General features: G+C 47.2%; 1 protein-coding gene across 4 annotated transcripts in view; it reads right to left on the bottom strand.

The window, feature by feature from the left end:
• The window catches only part of OPHN1 (oligophrenin 1), a 584,093-nt gene that overhangs the window by 275,670 nt on the left and 286,627 nt on the right, over positions 1-21,796 (bottom strand). For all 4 annotated transcript variants that reach the window (XM_063937075.1, XM_063937074.1, XM_063937076.1 and 1 more), the window contains one exon: positions 15,142-15,213. In XM_063937075.1, coding sequence (XP_063793145.1) covers positions 15,142-15,213 — 72 coding nt within the window. The remainder of the gene's footprint in view (positions 1-15,141; positions 15,214-21,796) is intronic.

Here is a 21,796-nt window from a genome sequence, read left to right on the forward strand (position 1 = left end):
ACATTCTGGTACACTACTCAGACCGGCGATTGTGTCGGCATGGGTTTATAGCGCTGTAGCAGCGTGGAAGGTACCTTATCAGCAGAGACTGAGACCCTTTCTGACTTCCTATCCGTGGACAGATAAGCCATGTTTTTACCTTATATCCTGTACGTTTGATACTTGCATTCATGGATGAAATTTAATCCAATACCCAGATTTGTGGACAGATAAGCCTGCTATATTTTTTAACATTGTACGATTAATACCTGCATTTTTATAATTGAACCAGCTGCTATATATGTCCTTTGTTTTTGTGTACTATTTTATCTATATGTGTAACCTGCATGTTCTGGCAGGAGTGTGTCTATTAAACTATTGTTTTTAACTAAACATAGTTTCTCCTTTAAAATTGGAACCTGCATAGTTCCTATAAATTGTATGTTATATATACAGAAAAACACCTGTGGTTTTTTAAAAACAGTACACACTATGTCTATTTTATCTCTCCTTTACATGTGCTGTCTATAAGAGTCATCTACCAGAAATACCCGCAGCTAAGTTTACTATAATTTATCTGTTTTATTATCACAATTTTTTTTTCACGAGGAGTGAGTCACCAACACTACCAGGCGCTTTTTATACTTCATTTTCTAATATATATATATATGTATATATTTAGATATTTATATTAAAGATGCTGTCTTAAGACATATATATAGAAAACATGCCCAAAGAGACAGTCTACTCGGTTCTAGAGTCAACGCTATGTCGATTTCTGCTTGACGTGTCCTGTAGAATATGCAATGGACAGGTGATGCCGACTTAAGAGGCATATGGAAGGCTGAGAATTGTGTGGAGAAGGGATCTCGGACCTGGTCTCCACAGCTATAGCTGGTAATTCTGATCTTTTGCCTTATATTCCTGCACAGCCTAGGAAAGCACGACATTATCAAATGCAGCCTTTCGATCACAAAGAAACAAGAAAGTCCGAGGTGCGTCCTTTCTTGCCAGAGGCAGGGGCAGAGGAAAGAAGCTGCACAACACAGCTAGTTCCCAGGAACAGAAGTCCTCCCCGGCCTCTACAAAATCCACCGCATGTCGCTGGGGCTTCACAGGCGGAGCTAGGCCCGGTGGGGGCACGTCTTCGTAATTTCAGCCACAAGTGGGTTCACTCCCTGTTGGATCCCTGGGCAATAGATATTGTGTCTCAGGGATACAAGCTGGACTTTGAGGAGATGCCCCCTCACCGACGGCCCTGCCTGCTTCCCCGCACGAGAGGGAAATAGTGTTAACTGCAATTCACAAATTGTATCTTCAACAGGTGGTGGTCAAGGTTCCCCTCCTTCAACAAGGAGGGGGTTATTATTCGACCATGTTGTAGTCCCGAAACCGGACGGTTCGGTCAGACCCATATTGAATTTAAAATCCCGGAACATATACCTGAAAAGGTTCAAGTTCAAGATAGAATCGCTAAGAGCTGTCATCGCAAGCCTGAAAGGGGGAGATTTTATGGTGTCTCTGGACATAAAGGATGCATACCTTCATGTCCCCATTTATCCACCTCATCAGGCGTAACTCAGATTTGCGGTACAGGATTGTCATTACCAATTTCAGACGTTGCCGTTTGGTCTCTCCACGGCCCCGAGAATCTTCACCAAGGTAATGGCGGAAATGATGGTGCTCCTGCGGAAGCAAGGTGTCACAATTATCCCGTACTTGGACGATCTCCTCATAAAAGCGAGATCAAGCTAGCAGTTGCTGAACAGCGTATCACTTTCTCTGGAAGTGTAACGGCAACACGGCTGGATTCTAAATATTCCAAAGTCGCAGTTGGTTCCTATGGCTCATCTGCCTTTCCTAGGCATGATTCTAGACACAGACCAGAAAAGGGTTTATCTCCCGATAGAGAGAACTCAGGAGCTCATGACACTGGTCAGGAACCTATTAAAACCAAAACAGGTGTCAGTGCATCACTGCACTCGAGTCCCGGTAAGGATGGTGGCATCATACGAGGCCATTCCCTTCGGCAGGTTCCATGCGAGGACCTTTCAATGGGACTTACTGGACAAGTGGTCCGGATCAAATCTTCAGAAGCATCGGTTAATCACCCTATCCCCCAGGGCCAGGGTGTCTCTCCTGTGGTGGCTGCAGAGTGCTCACCTTCTCGAGGGCCGCAGCTTCGGCATTCAGGACTGGGTCCTGGTGACCACGGATGCAAGCCTCCGAGGATGGGGGGCAGTCACACAGGGAAGAAATTTCCAAGGTCTGTGGTCAAGTCAGGAGACTTGCCTTCACATCAACATCCTGGAACTAAGGGCCGTATACAACGCCCTACGTCAAGTGGAGACCCTGCTTCGCGACCAACCGGTTCTGATTAATTCAGAAGCCACCAGAATTCTGCGCTGGGCAGAAAATCACGTAAGCGCACTGTCAGCAGTGTTCATCCCGGGAGTGGACAACTGGGAAGCAGACTTCCTCAGCAGGTACGACCTCCACCCGGGAGAGTGGGGACTTCATCAAGAAGTCTTCACGCAGACTGCAAGTCGGTGGTAACTGCCACAGGTGGACATGATGGCATCCCGCCTCAACAAAAAGCTACAGAGGTATTGCGCCAGGTCATGAGACCCTCAGGCGATAGCTGTGGACGCACTGGTGACACCGTGGGTGTTCCAGTCGGTCTATGTATTTTCTCCTCTTCCTCTCATACCCATAAGAAAAAGAGGAGTGAGAACAATACTCATTGTTCCGGATTGGCCAAGAAGGACTTGGTATCCAGATCTGCAAGAAATGCTCACAGAGGACCCGTGGCCTCTTCCTCTAAGACAGGACTTGTTGCGGCTGCGTTTGACGGCATGGCGGTTGAACGCCGGATCCTAGCGGAAAAAGGCATTGCGGATGAGGTCATTCCTACGCTGATAAAGGCTAGGAAGGACGTGACAGCTCAACATTATCACCGTAAATGGCGAAAATATGTTGCTTGGTGTGAGGCCAGGAATGCCCCTACGGAGGAATTCCAGCTGGGCCGTTTCCTTCACTTCCTACAGTCAGGAGTGACTTTGGGCCTAAAATTGGGTTCCATTAAGGTCCAGATTTCGGCCCTATCCATTTTCTTTCAAAAAGAGCTGGCTTCTCTACCTGAAGTTCAGACGGTTGTGAAGGGAGTGCTGCGTATTCAGCCCTCTTTTGTCCCCCCGGTGGCACCTTGGGATCTTAACGTGGTGTTGAGTTTCCTGAAATCCCACTGGTTTGAACCACTCAAAACGGTGGAATTGAAATCTCTCACGTGGAAGGTGGTCATGCTATTAGCATTGGCTTCGGCTAGGCGTGTGTCAAAATTAGCGGCTTTGTTACATAAAAGCCCCTATCTGGTTTTCCATGCGGATAGAGCAGAATTGCGCACCCGTCCACAATTTCTGCCAAAAGTGGTTTCATCCTTTCATATAAACCAACCTATTGTGGTGCCTGTGGCTACTACTGACTTGGAGGATTCCGAGTTACTTGATGTGGTCAGGGCTTTGAAGGTTTATGTAGCCAGAACGGCTAGGGTCAGGAAAACAGAATCTTTGTTTATCCTGTATGCTTCCAACAAGCTTGGTGCTCCTGCTTCAAAGCAAACTATTGCTCGCTGGTTCTGCAATACGATTCAGCAGGCTCATTCTGCGGCTGGATTGCCGCTGCCAAAATCAGTTAAGGCCCATTCCACTAGGAAGGTGGGCTCTTCTTGGGCGGCTGCCCAAAGGGTCTCGGCATTACAGCTGTGCCGAGCGGCTACTTGGTCAGTATCAAACACTTTTGCAAAGTTCTACAAGTTTGATACCCTGGCTGAGGAGGACCTTGTGTTTGCTCATTCGGTGCTGCAGAGTCATCCACACTCTCCCGCCCGTTTGGGAGCTTTGGTATAATCCCCATGGTCCTTACGGAGTCCACAGCATCCACTAGGACGTTAGAGAAAATAAGATTTTACTTACCGGTAAATCTATTTCTCGTAGTCCGTAGTGGATGCTGGGCGCCCGTCCCAAGTGCGGACTTCTTCTGCAATACTTGTATATAGTTATTGCTGCAATAAGGGCTATGTTATTGTTGCATCAGGGTTGAACTGATGCTCTGTTGTTGTTCATACTGTTGACTGGGTAAGTTTATCACAAGTTATACGGTGTGATTGGTGTGGCTGGTATGAGTCTTGCCCTGGATTTCCAAAATCCTTTCCTTGTACTGTCAGCTCTTCCGGGCACAGTTTCTCTAACTGAGGTCTGGAGGAGGGACATAGAGGGAGGAGCCAGAGCACACCAGAATCTGAATTCTTTCTTAAAGTGCCCATGTCTCCTGCGGAGCCCGTCTATTCCCCATGGTCATTACGGAGTCCCCAGCATCCACTACGGACTACGAGAAATAGATTTACCGGTAAGTAAAATCTTATTTTAATGCCAGTGAGAGTAAGGATTTATCATGTCCCTAAACCCCCCCCCCCCCCCCCCGCGCGCTCTGCACCCTGTGCTGAGAGACATGTTTTGCGCAGCGTCCCGCGCTGCGCTGGTACCTTTATGCCGCCATGATGACTGGAGGGCCCCTCTCTGCAGGTCTCCGGTAAATACTCACCAGCCTTCTGAATTCTGGGTCTCTTAGGGGGTGGCGGCAGTGCTGTGGGAGTGAGCAGCAGCCAGGCAAGGGCTGTGTTCAGTACCCTTCAGGAGCTAATGGTGTACTGTCAGCGGAAGCAGAGCCATTTAACTAATTGAGAAGTTGGTTCCTACTTCCCCCCCCCTAAGTCCCACGAAGCAGGGAAGCTGTTGCCAGCAGCTTCCCTGTAAAATAAAAAACCTAACAAAGTTTTTTCCAGCAGAACTCTGTAGAGCTCCACTGGTGTGCATCCAGTCTCCCGGGCACATTTTCTTAACTGAGGTCTGGAGGAGAGGCATAGAGGGAGGAGCCAGTTCATACTGTTAAAAATTCTTAAAGTGCCGAAGGCACCTCCCGGGGTGGAGCTGGTCATAGCGCAGAATTAGGTCTATATTGTATCTATATCTATATTTTTTATATATATATATATATATATATATATATATATATATATACATATATATATATATATATATATATATAAATATATATATATTGATATATATATATATATATATATATATATATACACACACACACATACAAAAAAAATTATTTTATTTTTATATAAATAAAAGACATTAATGGTCTAAAATCCTGGTAACAAAAGTTTTATTTACAAGTCACACACATCTTTAAAGACATTTTGGCTTCTTTCAGACTAACTGTATTACTGTGCGTAATCCTACAAGAGGCTTGTATGGCACCCAGTATTCCATAGTGATATTAAGTACTGTAATTACTCCTGAAGAGCACCTTGATCTATCTGACCCAATAGCCAAATCTCCATATGTGGTACAGTTCTGTAGGGCCAGATTACAGAAATGTGGGATGCATGGCAATCTGCATAGATTACCAATTTGGGTGGGAGCCTGTATATATTAGTTGGAAGAATCTATCAAACACACAATGATGCCATCTTCAGCCATCCACATTTTCCAGCTGGCTTGATACTAACCAATCAGTCCTGAGTGGATTCTGGTTAGTCAATATCACTGTGACATACAGGACATACATCATACAGGACATTATCAATGAGCTCGGCCACACTGGCTAACCGGGTATTATGGAAATAGAAACAGGATGCCTATAGCAATAACTACTGCTCCATAATATATTCCAGTAAAGAAAATGTATATTACCCAAACAGGCAAATATAGTCTGTAATCTAATACAATAAATTAGGGCTTGACAAGATTGACGGAGAGGGTCAAGGAGTAAGAGCAGGGATAAGTGGCACTTCGATTTAGCCAACTGTTGATCATTAGCCAAAGGTTTAACATTTATTTTCAATTTTATATAAACTAGCGTTCACTATAGGTTCTGGGTGCTGATCAGTGAGGAGGGAGGTAGTATCACTGTAGGTGCTGATCAGTGAAGAGGGAGGTAGTGTCACTGTAGGTGCTGGGTGCTGATCAGTGGGGAGGGAGGTAGTGACACTGTAGGTGCTGATCAGTGAGGAGGGAGGTAGTGTCACTGTAGGTGCTGATCAGTGAGGAGGGAGGTAGTGTCACTGCAGGTGCTGGGTACTGATCAGTGAGGTAGTGTCCCTGTAGGTGCTGATCAGTGAGGAGGGAGGCAGTGTCACTGTAGGTACTGATCAGTGAGGAGGGAGGTAGTGTCACTGTAGATGCTGGGTGCTGATCAGTGAGGAGGGAGGTAGTGTCACTATAGGTACTGGGTGCTGATCAGTGAGGTAGTGTCCCTGTAGCTGCTGGGTGCTGATCAGTGAGGAGGGAGGCAGTGTCACTGTAGGTACTGATCAGTGAGGATGGAGGTAGTGTAACTGCAGGTGCTGATCAGTGAGGAGGTAGGTAGTGTCACTATAGGTTCTGGGTGCTGATCAGTGAGGAGGGAGGTAGTGTCACTGCAGGTGCTGGGTACTGATCACTGAGGAGGGAGGTAGTGTCACTGCAGGTGCTGATCAGTGAGGAGGGAGGTCGTGTCACTGTAGGTGCTGATCAGTGAGGAGGGAGGCAGTGTCACTGTAGGTACTGATCAGTGATGAGGGAGGTAGTGTCACTGCAGGTGCTGGGTACTGATCACTGAGGAGGGAGGTAGTGTCACTGCAGGTGCTGATTAGTGAGGAGGGAGGTCGTGTCACTGTAGGTGCTGGGTGCTGATCAGTGAGGAGGGAGGAAGTGTCACTGTGGGTGACATTTTTTCATTTTTAAGCACAAAATTGTATATGTAAGGCTACGTTAGCTGTAGTGATATATCAAATCTAAAATTAGGCCCATCAAAATTAAAATATGCCCTCCTCACTAATCAGCATCGAGAGTGAACACTGTAAACAGTTACACCAAGGTGTCTATTCATGAAGCAGTGAAAAGTGTGGAGAAGTGAGCCAGTGGAGAAATTGCCCATGGCAACCAATCAGCTGCTTCTTATAATTTTATAGAATGCATTTTATAAATGTTAACTCAACACTGATTGGTTGCCATGGGCAACTTCTCCGCTGGCTCACTTCTCCCAACTTTTCACTGCTTCATGAATAGACCCCAAATATGAAAAAAATAACTATCTGAGTTATAGTTTTGAAACATTTTAGGCTGCTTAGTGTGCAGGGTTTCTGCGCCCAGTGAGGCTTAAAGTGATAATTCTCTCTGGTATTCCAGCAACATACCACTCAGAATGCAGCGGCGAAGTCAATTTTAATGTGATGCTTGCACCTGCACTGTGAAATTAAAAAATATTCAAGACATATCAATATATTAAGAACTAGAATGCCACCCATCTACATCAAATAGGCTGGCGCCAGTAAGAGGTCAATGGCTGCACATCAACAAGGTTCTATTACATATGAGATATTCCTGTTTTTATTATAAGCAACCCTATAGAAAACTGCTTTCCAATTTTCACATCCGTGTACCGCACCTCATGGTGAATGCAAGTTGGACAGTTGGAAAATGAGGGATGAGTCATCGTTAGTTTAACTTTAGAGTCTGAATTCACCTGCCGGACCATATGTTGACTATTCAGCATTTAATGTTTATTACCTGCTTAATAACCTGGAGAATAAGGATACTCTTTCTCTATTTCTACCTCTATCTTCCTGTAGGCCCCAATACATCAGCAATCACAAAAAAAACGCTGTCTGCCATAATGTGTAAAAAGGGGATGCTGTCTGCCGTAATGTGTAAAAAAGGGGACGCTGTCTGCCGTAATGTGTAAAAAAGGGGACCCTGTCTGCCGTAATGTGTAAAAAAAGGGGACCCTGTCTGCCGTAATGTGTAAAAAAGGGGACGCTGTCTGCCGTAATGTGTAAAAAAAAGGGGACGCTGTCTGCCGTTATGTGTAAAAAGGGGACGCTGTCTGCCGTAATATGTAAAAAAGGGGACGCTGTCTGCCGTAATGTGTAAAAACAGAATGCTGTCTTCCGTAATGTGTAAAAAGGGGACGCTGTCTTCCGTAATGTGTAAAAAGGGGACGCTGTCTGCCATAATGTGTAAAAGGTGGACGCTGTCTGCCGTAATGTGTAAAAAGGGGAATCTGTCCGTCGTAAGGTGTAAAAGGGGCTCTACGTGGTGCAGAGGCGCTACTGTGCGGTGTAATTTGAATAATGGAGACTACTGTACACCGTTATACGAATTGGTATTATTTTGTGGCCACACCACTTCCCCGCGAAGCCACGCCCCTATATTTTTTGTGCGTGCCTACGCCGCGCACTGCCCCTGTTTTACATAGAGGGGGGGGGCTCCGATGCAGTTTCTTGCACACAGCGCTAAAATGTCTAGTTACGGCACTGTTGCTAGGTATCCATTTCTCTGACCCTGAGCAGGTACCCCTCACCAGGTCCTCTCCAGGGTTGAGGGGGTGGACTTGGATGGAATAAGGAAAGGGGGGTGGGGGACCAAAGCATTTTGTCGCATCTGGGCCCACCGCTCGCTAGTTCCGCCACTGGTACTGGGCAAAGTGGACCAGGACAACTTCTGGAGAATAAGAGTTTGTCCCAATAACACAAGTGAATCTGTGTTAAACAAAAAATAAGATTTTAAACCTACCGGTAAATCTTTTTCTCCTAGTCCGTAGACGATGCTGGGGACTCCGTAAGGACCATGGGGTATAGACTGGCTCCGCAGGAGACATGGGCACTATAAAGAACTTTAGAATGGGTGTGCACTGGCTCCTCCCTCTATGCCCCTCCTCCAAACCTCAGTTAGAGAAACTGTGCCCAGAGGAGATGGACAATACGAGGAAAGGATTTTGTTAATCTAAGGGCAAGATTCATACCAGCCCAAACCATCCACACCGTATAACCTGGAATATATGCAAATAGTTAACAGTATGAACAAAAAACAGTAACAGCTAAAGACTGATCTCAACTGTAACATAACCCTTATGTAAGCAACAACTATATACAAGCCTTTCAGATTTTATCTGCACTGGGACGGGCACCCAGCATCCTCTACGGACTAGGAGAAAAAGATTTACCGGTAGGTTTAAAATCTTATTTTCTCTTGCGTCCTAGAGGATGCTGGGGACTCCGTAAGGACCATGGGGTTTATACCAAAGCTCAAGACCGGGCGGGAGAGTGCGGACGACTCTGCAGCACCGACTGAGCAAACGCAAGGTCCTCATCAGCCAGGTTATCAAACTTATAGAACTTTGCAAAAAAGTGTTTGAACCTGACCAGGTAGCTGCTCGGCAAAGCTGTAAAGCCGGGACGCCTCGGGCAGCCGCCCAAGAAGAGGCCACCTTCCTAGTGGAATGGGCCTTTACCGAATTTGTTAACGGCAATCCTGCCGTAGAATGAGCCTGCTGAATCGTGTTACAGATCCAGCGAGCAATAGTCTGCTTCGAAGCAGGAGCGCCAACTTTGTTGGCTGCATACAGGACAAACAGTGCTTCTGTTTTCCTAACTCGAGCCGTCCTGGCTACATAGATTTTTAAGGCCCTGATTACATCCAGCGACTTGGAATCCTCCAAGTCACTCGTAGCCACAGGCACCACAATAGGTTGGTTCATATGAAATGAAGAAACCACTTTAGGCAAAAATTGAGGACGAGTCCTCAACTCCGCTCTATCCACATGGAAGGTCAATTAGGGGCTCTTGTGAGACAAGGCCGCCAATTCGGACACCCGCCTTGCAGATGCCAAGGCCAACAACATGACCACCTTCCAAGTGAGAAATTTCAATTCAACCGTTTGAAGAGGTTCAAACCAGTGAGACTACAGGAACCGTAACACCACGTTAAGGTCCCAAAGTGCCACTGGGGGCACAAAAGGAGGCTGGATGTGCAGCACTCCCTTTACAAAAGTCTGGACTTCTGGGAGAGAAGCCAATTCCTTCTGAAAGAAAATAGACAGGGCCGAAATCTGTACCTTAATGGAGCCTAATTTTAGGCCCATATCCACTCCTGTCTGTAGAAAGTGGAGAAAACAGCCCAGATGGAAATCTTCCGTAGGAGCATTCTTGGCTTCACACCAAGAAACATACTTCCTCCAGATACGGTGATAATGTTTTGCCGTCACCTCCTTCCTAGCCTTTATCAGAGTAGGGATGACTTCCTCCGGAATACCTTTCCCAGCTAGGATTCGGCGTTCAACCGCCACGCCTTCAAACGTAACCGCGGTAAGTCTTGGAACACGCAGGGCCCCCGTTGTAACAGGTCCTCCCTGAGAGGAAGAGGCCATGGATCTTCCGTGAGCATCTCTTGAAGATCTGAACACCAGTCCCATCGAGGCCAATCCGGAACAATGAGTATTGTTTTCACCCTTTTTTGTCTTATGATTCTCAATATTTTTGAGATGAGAGGAAGAGGGGGGAACACATAGACCGACTGAAACACCCAAGGTGTCACCAGGGCGTCCACCGTTACTGCCTGAGGGTTCCTTGACCTGGCACAATACCTCCGAAGCTTCTTGTTGAAGCGTGACGCCATCATGTCTATGTGAGGAATTCCCCAAAGACTTGTTATCTCTGTAAAAACTTCTTGATGAAGGCCCCACTCTCCTGGATGGAGATCGTGTCTGCTGAGAAAGTCTGCTTCCCAGTTGTCCACTCCCGGAATGAAAACCGCTGACAGAGCGCTTACGTGATTTTCCGCCCAGCGAAGAATCCTGGTGGCTTCCGCCATTGCTACTCTGCTCCTTGTCCCGCCTTGGCGGTTTACATGAGCCACGCCTGTGACGTTGTCTGATTGAATCAGAACCGGTAGGTCGCAAAGAAGATCCTCCGCTTGTCGTAGGCCGTTGTATATGGCCCTCAATTCCAGCATGTTGATGTGTAGACAAGCCTCCTGGCTTCACCATAGCCCCTGAAAATGTCTTCCTTGTGTGACTGCCCCCCATCCTCGGAGGCTCGCGTCCGTGGTCACCAGAACCCAGTCCAGAATGCCGAACCTTCGACCCTCTAGAAGGTGAGCACTTTGCAGCCACCACAGGAGAGACACCCTGGCCCGGGGGGACAGGCTTATCTTCTGATGTATTAGTAGATGGGACCCAGACCACTTGTCAAGGAGGTCCCACTGAAACGTCCTTGCATGAAACCTGCCGAAGGGGATGGCCTCGTAGGCTGCCACCATTTTCCCCAGTACTCGAGTGCATTGATGAACAGACACTCTTTTTGGTTTTAGCAAGTCTCTGACATGTTCTGGAGGTCCTGGGCTTTTTCCATCGGGAGAAAAACCCTCTTCTGTTCCGTGTCCAGAATCATGCCTAGGAATGATAGTCGAGTCGTTGGAATCAATTGTGACTTTGGCAGATTGAGAATCCAACCGTGTTGTTGTAGCACTCTCAGGGAGAGCGACACGCTCTTCTGCAATTGATCCCTCGATTTTGCTTTTATCAGGAGATCGTCCAAGTATGGGATAATTGTGACTCCCTGCCTGCGCAGGAGCACCATCATCTCCGCCATCACCTTGGTGAAAATCCTCGGGGCCGTGGAAAGCCCAAACGGCAACGTCTGAAACTGGTAATGACAGTCCTGTACAGCGAATCTCAGGTACTCCTGATGAGGAGGATATATGGGGACATGAAGGTATGCATCCTTTATGTCGAGTGACCCATAAAATCCCCCCCTTCCAGACAGGAGATCACAGCCCGGAGCGATTCCATCTTGAATTTGAACTTTCTCAAATACAGGTTTAGGGATTTTAGATTTAAAATGGGTCTGACCGAACCATCCGGCTTCGGGGCCACGAACAGGGTCGAATAGTACCCTTTCCCCTGTTGGACTAGGGGAACCTTGACAATCACTTGCTGTTGACACAGCTTTTGAATTGCAGCGAACACTACTTCCCTCTCTGGGGGAGAAGCTGGCAAGGCCGACTTGAAAAATCGGCGAGGGGGCACCTCTTCGAATTCCAGTTTGTAGCCTTGGGATACAATATCCATCGCCCAAGGATCCACGTCTGACAGAACCCAGACCTGGCTGAAGAGTCGAAGACGTGCCCCCACCGGTGCGGACTCCCTCAGTGGAGCCCCAGCGTCATGCGGTGGATTTAGTAGAAGCCGGGGAGGACTTCTGCTCCTGGGAACTAGCCGTAGCAGGCATTCTTTTCCCTCTACCCTTACCTCTGGCGAGGAAAGATGAGCCCCGACCTCTTCTGGACTTACGCGACCAAAAGGAATGCATCTGATACTGTGGAGTTTTCTTTTGCTGTGGGGGAACAAAAGGCAAAAAGGTAGATTTACCCGCAGTAGCTGTGGCAACCAGGTCCGCGAGACCTTCCCCAAATAAAACTTCAACTTTGTATGGCAAAACCTACATATGTTTCTTTGAGTCGGCATCACCCGTCCATTGGCGAGTCCACAGGGTACGCCTAGCAGAAATCGCCATGGCGTTGGCTCTCGAACCCAGCAGCCCAACGTCCCTTTGAGCATCCCTCATATATAAGACTGCATCTTTAATGTGGCCTAAGGTTAATAAAATGGTATCCCTATCTAGGGTATCAAGGTCAGCTGACAAGGTATCTGTCCAAGCTGCAACTGCACTACACACCCATGCCGATGCGATTGCCGGTCTGAGCAAAACACCTGTATGCGCATAAATAGACTTTAAAGTAGTTTCCTGCCTGCGATCATCAGGATCCTTGAGGGCTGCCGTGTCCGGAGACGGTAGCGCCACTTTCTTGGACAGGCGTGTTAAAGCCTTGTCCACCCTGGGTGAGGATTCCCAATGTACCCTGTCCCGCGCAAGGAAAGGATATGCCATAAGAATCCTCTTGGGAATCTGCAGTTTTTTCTATCAGGAGTTTCCCAAGCCTTTTCAAATAACTGGGATGGGGGAAAGGTTACCTTTTCATGGGATGGGGGAAAGGTTACCTCAGGTTTCTTTTCCTTATACATGCGCACCCTCGTGTCAGGGACCGAGGGGTCATCTGTGATATGCAAAACCTCTTTTATTGCAGTAATCATATAATTAATACTTTTTGCCACCCTCGGGTGCAACCTCGCTTCATCGTAGTCGACACTGGAGTCAGAGTCCGTGTCGGTATCAGTGTCTGCTATCTGGGATAGGGGACGTTTTTGAGACCCAGAAGGGCCCGGTGACCCAGCCGAAGCCGTGGATTGACTCCCTGCTCTTTCCCTGGACTCTGCTTTGTCCAATCTCTTATGTAATAAGGTCACATTTGCATTTAAAACATTACACATGTCCATCCAATCATGAGTCGGCGTTGCTGACGGCGACACCACAATCATCTGCTCCACCTCCTCCTTAGCTGAGCCTTCCGCATCAGACATGCTGACACACTCGTACCGACACCCCCACACACACAGGGATATAGATATAGGGAGACAGTTCCCCAATAAGGCCCTTTGGAGAGACAGAGAGAGAGTATGCCAGCACACACCCAGCGCCAACTGACACTGGAAAATAATGTCCCAGATAATAGCGCGTTTATATTAAATTACTGTGTAATACACTCACTGCGCCTTACAAGTGCCCCCTCCTCTTTTCAGCCCTGTGTCACCGTGTTCAGCAGGGGAGAGACCGGGGAGCCAGCTTCTCAGCAGATCTCTGTGGAGAAAATGGCGCTGGTTTGTGCTGAGACCAAGCTCCGCCCCTCCAGCGGCGGGCTTCGGTCCCGCTCAAAATAACTCAATTGAAAGAAAAACTGCCTCCGCAGTACCTATGCCAAATATAGAGGCTTTATTGCTGCCCAGGGCGCGCCCCCTGCGCCCTGCACCCATCTGTGCCCGCTAGTGTGTGTGGGAGCAACGGCGCACAGCGTTACCGCTGCGCGCGTACCTCAGTGAAGATCTGAAGTCTTCTGCCGCCTTTGAAGTCTTCTTTTCTTCTTATACTCACCCGGCTTCTATCTTCCGGCTCTGCGAGGAGGACGGCGGCGCGGCTCCGGGACGAACAGCAAGGGGAGACCTGCGTTCCGACTCCCTCTGGAGCTAATGGTGTCCAGTAGCCTAAGAAGCAGGGCCTATCACTTAAGTAGGTCTGCTTCTCTCTCCTCAGTCCCACGATGCAGGTAGCCTGTTGCCAGCAGGCTCCCTGAAAATAAAAAAACCTAACAAAATTCTTTATCAGAGAAACTCAGGAGAGCTCCCCTGTAGTGCACCCAATCTCCTCTGGGCACAGGATCTAACTGAGGTCTGGAGGAGAGGCATAGAGGGAGGAGCCAGTGCACACCCATTCTAAAGTTCTTTATAGTGCCCATGTCTCCTGCGGAGCCCGTCTATACCCCATGGTCCTTACGGAGTCCCCAGCATCGTCTAGGACGTAAGAGAAAAATGTGTTAAAATTCCCACAAGACAAATGCAGCTTTCTGACTAGCATTAGAACGCTAATGGGCAGATTCAATTGTACACTCTGCAAAACCAGCACCTTTAATATACTGCTACAACATAAACCTTCAACGAGTCCACTACAACTGGCATCATCCTACTTTCACAGCAGGTGCTCTGGTACAATACCTAGCATTCTCTGACAGTCAAAGACTATAGAAGCGTCCGCACAAAAGCAGCATGGGGCTACCAAAGAACCATTCATATTTCCTGTCACGAAACAGGACTTGGCACATACTGTAAGAGTCTTTCTGAAGAACTATAAGCCATAATGCACTCTGTTTTATAATCTAGTGTAAGAGATGCCAGAGTAAGAGAGGTTGGGAGACCCATATTAAATAGAAAAAAAAAATCAGAATTTGAATGGTAAGAATGCGGTCACTGTACACCTGACAATGTTTCTCTCAATTGTGTCCCTACTGAATTCTTGCCAGGGCCGTCATGCATGTATCGAACACTTGACTCTCAGGTCAATGAAGCTTCACAATTTTGCTGTAAAACCTCAACCTCCATTTCATTCTTATGCATTGTCCATATTCAGATGTATCTATCACGCTGAGTACTTTTATGTATTCAGCTCTTTACCGCTACTGTATCTCCTTCCTTTGCCAACATGACCAGTATGCTTTTTGGAAGCATAACCATGACCTGTTATTTTCAAACACTGTTTTTGTAAAAGTAATGATGTATATGATGTGGTTCTAGGTTCAAAGGAAAAAAAACAATTCTGGCCTGTGTACACACAGACTCTCAGTAGAGAATGGCTTCATGCAGCCCACAGACAGGATGTGGAAGTACCTTTGTGAGTCCAATTTGATCCTTGCGGAAGGTCTCTAGGGGTTTGATCAGCATATCGTCTGCGTTTTGAAGCTGCGCGGGAGGGAAGCAGTAGAATGTAAAATGTTTCATGCAAAAAAAGTGAATTGTTTAAACATTAACATTTTTAGTAAACACTTTTGTATTCTTTAATTTATCGTACCCTTGTATGGGGTGGGGGGAAGGTTATCAAATATTAAAGAGAAATAAAATGGGATTACCTACCCATAGAGGATACTGGGGTCCATTTAGTACCATGGGGTATAGATGGGTCTACTAGGAGCCTTGGGCACTTTAAGAAATCAATAGTGTGCACTTGATCCTCCCTCTATGCCCATCCTACCAGACTAAGTCTAGAAACTGTGCCCGAGGAGACGGACATACCTTGAGAGAAGGCTTTAAAGGACAGTGGTGAGATTCCGAAACAGCACACACAAACAAGAGGAAAGCCATGCTAACCAAACTTGATGACGGACAGCAAAGCTGAACCAATAACAATACTTGACCAAGTAACAGTGCAGGAACACATGAAGCACTGGGCGGGCGCCCAGTATTCTCTACAGACTACGAGAAAAGGATTTACCGGTAGGTAATTAAAATCCTAATTTCTCTTACGTCCTAGAGGATACTGGGGTCCACATTAGTACCATGGGGATGTACCAAAGCTCCCCAACTGGGTGGGATAGTGCTGAGGTTCCTCCAGAACTGATTGACTAAACTGAAGGTCCTCAGAGGCCAAAGTATTGAACTGTAGAACTTAGCAAACGTGTTCGAACCTGATCAAGTAGCTGCTCGGCAGAGCTGTAAAGCCGAGACACCCCGGGCAGCCGCCCAGGAAGAACCCACCGACCTAGTACAGTGGGCCTGTACAGATTTAGGAACCCGCAAACCTGCCGTAGAGTAAGCATGGTGGATAGTAAGCCTGATCCAGTGAGCAATAGACTGCTTTGAAGCAGGACACCCAATTTTATTGGGATCATAGAGCACAAACAGAGAGCCTGATTTTCTGTGACGCGCTGTCCGCTTCACATAGATTTTCAAAGCCCTCACAACATCCAGAGACTCTGAAGTAGTAGAGGTGTCGGTAACCACCGTGACCACAATAGGTTGGTAGATATGAAACACAAACACCACCTTTGGAAGAAATTGCTGACGAGTTCTGAGTGCAGCTCTATCTTCATGAAAAATCAAATAGGGCCTCTTATGAGACAACGCCCCCAATTCCGACACACGTCTTGCAGAAGCCAAGGCCAACAGTGTGACGGTCTTTCACGTAAGAAACTTTACGTTAACCTCCTGTAAAGGCTCAAACCATTCAGATTGTAGAAACTGCAACACCACGTTGAGATCCCAAGGTGCCATGGGAGGCACAAAGGGCGGTTGGATGTGCAGAACACCTTTCAAGAACGTCTGAACCTCAGTGTGGGAAGCCAACTGCTTCTGGAAGAAAATGGGTAAGGACGAAATCTGGACTTTTATGGAGCCCAGGCATAGGCACACATCCACACCCGACTGCAGAAAAAGCAGAAAACGTCCTAGTTGAAACTCCACCGCAGGAAATTTCCTGTTTTCACACCATGAGACGTATTTTCTCCATATACGGTGGTAATGTTTAGACGTTACCCCTTTTCTGGCTTGGAATTACCCTGTCCGGAATGCCTTTCCGGGCTAGAATTTGATGCTCAATCTCCATGCCGTCTAACGTAGCCACGGTAAGTCTTGATAGACGAACGGCCCCTGTTGCAGAAGATCCTCTCGAAGAGGTAGAGGCCACGGATCCTCCAGGAGCATTTCCAGTAGATCGGCGTACCAAGCCCTTCTCGGCCAATCCGGAGCAATGAGAATTGCTTGAACCTTTTCCCTTTTTATTCTTTTGAGAATTCTTGGATCAGTGGAAGTGGTGGAAACACATACATCTTTTGATAGACCCATGGAGTCACCAGAGCATCCACCGCCACTGCCTATGGGTCTCTTGACCTGGAACAATACCGCCTGAGCTTCTTGTTCTTGTTAAGACAAGAGGCCATCACGTCGATCTGTGGAATTCCCCACCGATGTGTCAAGCACCCGAACACTTCCTGGGTAGAGGTCGTGTCTGCTGAGGAAGTCTGCTTCCCAGTTGTCTACTCCCGTAATGAAGATCGCAGACAACGCCACAGCGTGTCTTTCTGTCCAGAGGAGAATCCTTGTTATCTCTGACATTGCTGCTCTGCTCTTCGTTCCGCCCTGTCGGTTTATGTATGTTACCGCCGTCATATTGTCCGACTGAACCTGGATGGCTTGATCTTGAAGAAGATGTGATGCCTGTAGAAGGGTGTAATATATAGCCCTTAGTTCCAGAATGTTGATTGGAAGAATGGTTTCCTGACTTGACCATTTTCCTTGGAAGTGGTCCCCCTGGGTGACTGCTTCCCAACCTCTGAGGCTTGCGTCTGTGGCTAGCAGAATCCAATTTTGAATCCCGAACCTTCGGCCCTCTGTCAGGTGAGAAGTCTGAAGCCACCACGGAAGAGAAATCCTGGCTCTTGGCAACAGACGTATCCTCTGGTGCATGTGGAGATGCGATCCGGACCATTTGTCCAACAGATCCAGCTGGAAGGACCTTGCGTGAAACCTTCCGTACTGCAGCGGCTCCTAAGCGGCTACCATCTTTCCCAGAAGGCGAATGCATAGATGCACCAATATCCAGGTTGGTTTTAGAACATCCCGCACCATCGACTAGATTACCAATGCCTTTTCCAATGGAAGGAATACCTTTTGTGCCTCCGTATCCAGTATCATCCCCAGGTACAGAAGCCTACGTGTTTGTTCCAGGTGAGATTTTGGTAGGTTCAGAATCCACCAGTGATCCCGGAGTAGTCGAGTTGAGAGGGCAATGTTGTCCAACAACCGCTCCCCAGATGGTGCTTTTATCAGCAGATCGTCCAGGTACGAGATTATATTCACTCCCTGTTTGCGGAGGAGAAACATCATCTCTGCCATTACCTTGGTGAACACCCTTGGAGCCGTGGAAAGGCCAAAAGGCAGAGCCTGGAACTGGTAGTGACAGTCCTGTAAGGCAAACCTGAAATAATCCTGATGAGGCAGCCAGATCGGGATATGAAGGTATGCATCCTTGATATCCAGAGACAATAAGAATTCCACTTCCTCCAGACTCGAGATCACCACTCTCAGAGACTCCATCTTTAATTTTAACACCCGTAAATGCGGGTTCAACGACTTGAGGTTTAAAATGGGTCTTACCGAACCGTCCGGTTTCGGTACCACAAACAGGTTGGAATAATAACCTTTGTTCTGTAGCTGAGGTGGAACTGGAACAATGACCTGAGTATGTACCAGTTTTTGAATTGCATCCTGTAAAATTATACTTGCCTCCTGAGAATCTGGTAAGCCTGATATGAAGAATCTGTGACGTGGGAGTTCCTGAAACTCCAGTCTGTACTCCTGGGCGATGAGCTCTTTGACCCAGGGATCCTGGCATGAGGTCGCCCATATGTGACTCAGGCTCCCACCTACCTGTCTTCCAGGCAGTGCGGACCACCATCATGCTGAAGGCTTTAAGGAAACAGAACCTAAGTTCTGTTCCTGTGAACCTGCAGTTGCTTGTTTTCTGGGTTTACCTCTATTGCCTTTGAAGGCTGTAGAACATAGGTCTGCAAACTCGGTCCTCATTACCCCACACAGTGCATTTTTTGCAGGTCTCCACACAGAATCACCAGTGAATGAATTATCTCCACCTGCGGACCTTTTAAAATGTGTCTGAGTAATTAATACACCTGTGCACCTGCTGGGTTAACTGCAAAACATGCACTGTGTGGGGTAATGAGGAACGAGTTTTCAGATCTATGCTGTAGAAGAACCTTTGGTTTTATTTTCAAATTTTGCTGTCCGAAAGGACTGCAGACTTGGAGCAGAGTAGGTCTTCCTAGCTGGGGGGGCTGCGGAAGGAAAGTATGTAGACTTAACCGCCGTAGCCTTGGATATCCACGTATCCTGTTCATCTCCAAACAGGGCCTCACCTGAGAATGGTAGGCTTTCCACACCTTTTCTGGAACCCGCATCCGTAGTCCACTGACGTAGCCATAGGCCACTGCGTGCTGACACTGCCATGGCCGTGGTGCAAGCCTATCTCTTCTATGGCCTCTACCAAAAATTTGCAGAGTCCTGTATATGCTGTAGGAGTAAAATGATCTCCCCTCTGGGTAAGGAATCTAACCCCTCAATTAGATTACCTGACCATTTTGCAATGGCCCTAGTGATCCATGCACAAACTATAGTGGGTTTTTGGGCCACCCCAGCAGCTGTGTACACAGATTTGAGTGTGGTCTCAATCTTGCGGTCAGCCTGTCCTTTAAGGAGGCTGCCCCCGAGACAGGTAAGATTATCTAACATGACAACCGAGATATCGATGCATCAACAATCGGTGGGTTTTCCCATTTTTATCTATCATCCTGAGGAAAAGGGAAGGATGCCAGTAACCTTTTAGGGATCTCAAACTTCTTGTCAGGATTAATCCAAGTTTCTTCAAATAGGGAATTTAATTCCTTAGATGCAGGGAATGTAGCAGAGGATTTCTCTTTAACATTAAAATAAGATTCATCGTCTTCCTCTGTCACTTTGTCAGGGATGTGCAGGACATCTCTAATAGCTTCTATCAGGGCCTGTATTCCTTGTGACAGAGCTGCATCCTTCCCTCCCAAGACCAGCTCACCCTCCTCTGCATCTGATACATCATCATCAGTATCAGCCTGCAGGATTTGGGTCAGTGTACGCTTTTGTGGACAAATGGTAGGGGTCTGAGACGCTGGTAAGGACACTGAATTCATCAGGTCATCCACAGACTATCTTAAGTATTGCGTCTCTCTCTTATTTTGGGACAATTCATGTGAAATATTTGAGCTCATCCCTTTTAAAGTTAGAATTTTTTATTGAGAATGAACAGTGTCCAAAACAGTAACAATAGTTAGGTTGTACAGGTTGAGGACATAAACATGGATACAGGGTGTGTACATAATATACCATCTTAATAAAGACAATTCTGTGGCAATAAAGGCGAACCGGTGTCATCAAAATGTGCCTTATAAAAGTCCATCTGTGAACCTAAACAATTCTCAATGTATTTTTTATTTATCGGATCGATTCTATATCCAAACAGAGTGTAAATCTATGGAGGATAGAAGCAAGAAAGAGAAGGAGGGGGAAGGGAGTGAAGAAGCGAGAAAACGGGCGTTAGTAGAGGAGGAAGATTAAGAAGGTTCCCTATAAGAAAGCAAGAGGTTGGGGATATTCTTCTGTTTTAATACCATAAGGAGGGACAATTAGTGAGCTATAGGAGATAGTAATGCAAGCGGTATTAGCAGTATTAGCTATATTAGTAATATTAGCAGTATTAGCAGAGTCCGGGCATCAATAGAGAGCGGGCGAGGTACCAAGGAGACCAGGTGTTGTGGAACTGCGCCACAGTATTATTCCTTAGGCTTGTAATGTATTCCATATTGGCTATGTGATTAATCTTAGTTATCAGTACAGCCTTGGAGGGCGGCTTATGGTCTTTCCAGCATTTAGCGATCAGTGCTTTAGCCGCCATGCAAAGTTGCATGATTAGCTTGTCTTGGGTATTGACGGTATGGGGGCGTGAAGCAAAGCAATGTCAGGGGAGATGTCAAAGGTATGCCCGCAGGTTTGAGCAATAAGTGCTCCGACCGTGTTCCAGAAGGGGCGGATAGAGGGGCAAGTCCACCAGATGTGAAAAAAAGTTCCCTCCTCTCCACAGTGTCTCCAGCACAGATTTGATGTTGTGGGGAAAATGGCGTGAAGTCTGGAGGGGACCAGATACCACCTGGTGTAGACCTTATAACATGTTTCCTTAAGTGCTACACTGATAGAAGCCTTAGCGATACGCATTCTAATTTCCTCCCATTGATCGTCTTCCAACGGATGGGAGAGATCTGATTCCCAGGCTAATTCGTGGGGTTCTCCGGTTGGGAGGTCTGGTGCCAAGATTGAGTTGTATATTGTTGATATATTCCCCTTTTTGCCAATTGAACGTAAACACATATACTCATAGGAGGTGGGTGTTTTCAGAGGGGTGGTTTTAAGCTGAGACTTGAGGAAGCTGAGAATTTGGATATAATGGTATTGACACGAGGATGGGATACCAAAGCGCTCTTGAATTTCTCCAAAAGTGGTCGGTGCTGAGAGGCCTTTAACATGGATGAATCTCGTGATACCCTGGGATTGCCATGGGGCCGCTATTCTTCGCTCGCATCCTGGGGGAAAGGCGGGGTGACCCCAGATGGGTGATAAGGGTGAGGGGTATGAAGATAGATTGTGGGTGCTGCAGAGTTTATCCCACAGTCTGAGTGTGAATTTAATCGTGGGGACTGAGTAGGCCGAGGCTGGTCTGCAGGACCTGGGGAGCCAGGTAAGAGAGTCGAGGGGGACGCCCTGATATAGTGAATTCTCGATATCTACCCATTTTCTGATCCCTAGGGGGGAGTGCCAGGACACTATGTGGTTAAGGTGACATGCGTTAAAATAAGCCTGAAGGTCAGGGTATCCCAAACCCCCTGAGGTGGCACTCTTAGTCAACATAGCTCGTCGTAATCGAGATTTACGTTGAGCCCAAACAAATTTG

The sequence above is a fragment of the Pseudophryne corroboree genome, chromosome 8 (genome assembly GCF_028390025.1).
Source record: "Pseudophryne corroboree isolate aPseCor3 chromosome 8, aPseCor3.hap2, whole genome shotgun sequence".
NCBI lineage: Eukaryota > Metazoa > Chordata > Amphibia > Anura > Myobatrachidae > Pseudophryne > Pseudophryne corroboree.